This window comes from Penaeus vannamei, chromosome 5, assembly GCF_042767895.1.
Source record: "Penaeus vannamei isolate JL-2024 chromosome 5, ASM4276789v1, whole genome shotgun sequence".
In the NCBI taxonomy this organism is placed as follows: Eukaryota; Metazoa; Arthropoda; class Malacostraca; order Decapoda; family Penaeidae; genus Penaeus; species Penaeus vannamei.
In genome coordinates, this window is record NC_091553.1 from 32,809,079 (window position 1) to 32,811,578 (window position 2,500).

Here is a 2,500-nt window from a genome sequence, read left to right on the forward strand (position 1 = left end):
GACTGATGACTGATGACTGATGACTGATGACTGATGACGATGACGATGACGATGACGATGATAAATCAATACAAAATTCACCTTCAGTATTGCCTTCTGGAGTTTTCTCTCTTGAAGCACTTTGCTCTGACTTTGCTAACTTTTCTTTTATCTCTTTATCGCGCTCGGCTATTTCCCTGGCCAGAGTCTCAGGGTCAGGCACTCCTAACGTTCCTTCCACTGTCTCCATGACAGTGCCAACCCCCCGGCCAACTTCACGGGTGAAAGTGGACGCAGCGGTGAGAAGACTCGTTCCCCAGCCGCCCCATCCACCTCCCCAGCTTGTGTCTTCTTCCTGTTTTGGATATTTTTTTATATAAATAAGTGAAGCATTGTATTTCAATTGAAATGTATAAATATCAATAATATTTCTTTTATAATATTTCAATTCAAGTGCAATGACAAAAATACATGCCCTATCTGATACTGTCAACTTTAACAGACCTATAGCTAATAATTCATAATCAATATTAGCAAACTAATTAGGACATCTATTCCACATTTAATGTAGGATAATCTAAACCACTGTTAACAGGGATGACATGTATGTCAAAGCTATCGCCAATGACTTTAGTTTATTTATTTGGTCTACACATAGCTAGCCCCACAAATGCTTAGGTCTAGTCACCAAGGATTCAATTACTAGTCCTACCAATCTCATCTGCTTCACTTTCTTTTTGATTTTTGGAAATATACTTAAATTTTTTCCCTTATTGTCATTAGTCATATGAGTAACATTATAATAATCATAATGTGAATAATGATAACAAAAATATCAATGTTAATGGCATTAGAGAAAAAAATACTGAAAACCCAAGGAAAGAGGAAAATCAAGTGATACCATGTAGGCCTACAAACTGACTCCTTGGTGGCTGAGCATTCATGGAGCGATCTATATGGATACACATTTCACAAAACCAAACTTTAGTGGACATTACAAGTTCCTTGCAGCAATGGCTTAATAACATATCATATAAAGCTTATGTAAATATAGATCTTACCTCTTTTTTATCTTCTCCTTCATTGATTTGTTGCCATCTCTTCTGCTGCTCTTCCCACTGTTGCTGCTTCCTCCATTTCTCTTCTTTTTGCCTCTCCTCCTCTCTTTGCTTAGCTTCTGCACTGTCAGTCTGGCTCTCTTCTTTATTCCACATTTTATCTTCAGACTTCTTAAAACTGTCGGAACTAATGCTTTCAAGAGGCTTTTTCTCGACTTTTGCCCCCAGTCTCCGCGCGCCCATGCGTTCTCCCAGTTTTTCCCGTGGCTTCTTCATGCCAATCTTAGACTCCCGAATTGGCTTGGCTTTCTGGCTCACCGTTCCTGATTCCTGAGTGGTTCCTGCATTCTTCTCTTGCTCTCCCCTCTTTTCTTGTTCTCTTTTAATCTCACTTTTTCTCTCTTCTTCCTTTTCTAACTCTCTCTTCCTCTCTTCTTCCTTTTCTAACTCTCTTTTCCTCTCTTCTTCCTTTTCTAATTCTCTTTTCCTCTCTTCTTCCTTTTCTTCCTCCATCCTCTTTGCCTCTTCTTCTCTGTCCATTTTCCTTTTTTTTTCTTCTTCAATCTCTTTTTTCCTTAATTCTTCTCTTTCAAGCTCCTTTTTTCTCTTTTCTTCTCTTTCATATTCTCTTTTCCTGTGTGCTTCCTGTTCCAGTTGTCTTGGCCTCTCCTGTCCTTTTAGAATCTGTCTATCCTCCTCCTTCTCCCTCTCACTTGCCCTCTTTCTTTCTGCTTCCTTTTCTATCTGCCTTTTCTTCTCTTCTTCCTTTTCTAGCTCCTGTTTCCTCTTCTCTTCTCTTTTTCTCTCTTCTTCCTTTTCCTGCTCTCTTTTTCTCTCTTCTTCCTTTTCTAACTCTCTCTTCTTTTCTTCTTCTCTTTCTAGCTCTCTCTTCCTCTCTTCCTCTTTCATAATCTCTCTCTCCTTTGCTTGATCTTCCTCCACTGAACCATTGTGACCATCTTCATCTTCATCTTCACCTCCATCTTCATCGTCATCTTCCTCCACCATCTCATCCGTTGGTTTTGTTTTACTAACTGGCTTTGTGAGCTGTTTATTAACTCGCAAGCTCAATTGATCTAAAGCAGACATAAGATTGGTTACCTTGTCATCAAAAGTCTTTGTCTGTGGTTCCTCCTGAATTTCTTCTTCCGATTCATCATCTGCATCAAATTCCTCTGTGGGAGTTGCTTTTGAAGTTACAGGTTTTGACAGCTCTGTTTTGGTATCTTTGATGGACCCTGGTGTATTCATGTTGTCTTTTATTACTTCTTTTGTTGGAGCGGGGCATGATGTCACAGGCTGGACTTCACTCTTTGTTGCAGTTGTGCCTTGTGAATTCAAAGGGTACGAATCTTCAAAATCTGACCCTTCATCTGCAGACTGGAATTCATCCTCACTTTCTGACGACATGATTCTGAAAGTACAAAAAGGGAATCAGCTTAGCCACAAGATAATCAATGAGT

At 39.5% G+C, this 2,500-nt stretch overlaps 1 protein-coding gene across 1 annotated transcript in view; it reads right to left on the reverse strand.

Moving 5' to 3' along the window:
* The window catches only part of LOC113817256 (trichohyalin), a 14,604-nt gene that overhangs the window by 11,070 nt on the left and 1,034 nt on the right, over positions 1-2,500 (reverse strand). The window contains exons 2-3 of the mRNA XM_027369283.2: positions 1,041-2,451; positions 82-334 (exon numbers count right to left, since the gene is read on the reverse strand). Of these exons, the coding sequence (XP_027225084.2) occupies positions 82-334; positions 1,041-2,447 (1,660 nt within the window). The 5' untranslated portion in view covers positions 2,448-2,451. The remainder of the gene's footprint in view (positions 1-81; positions 335-1,040; positions 2,452-2,500) is intronic.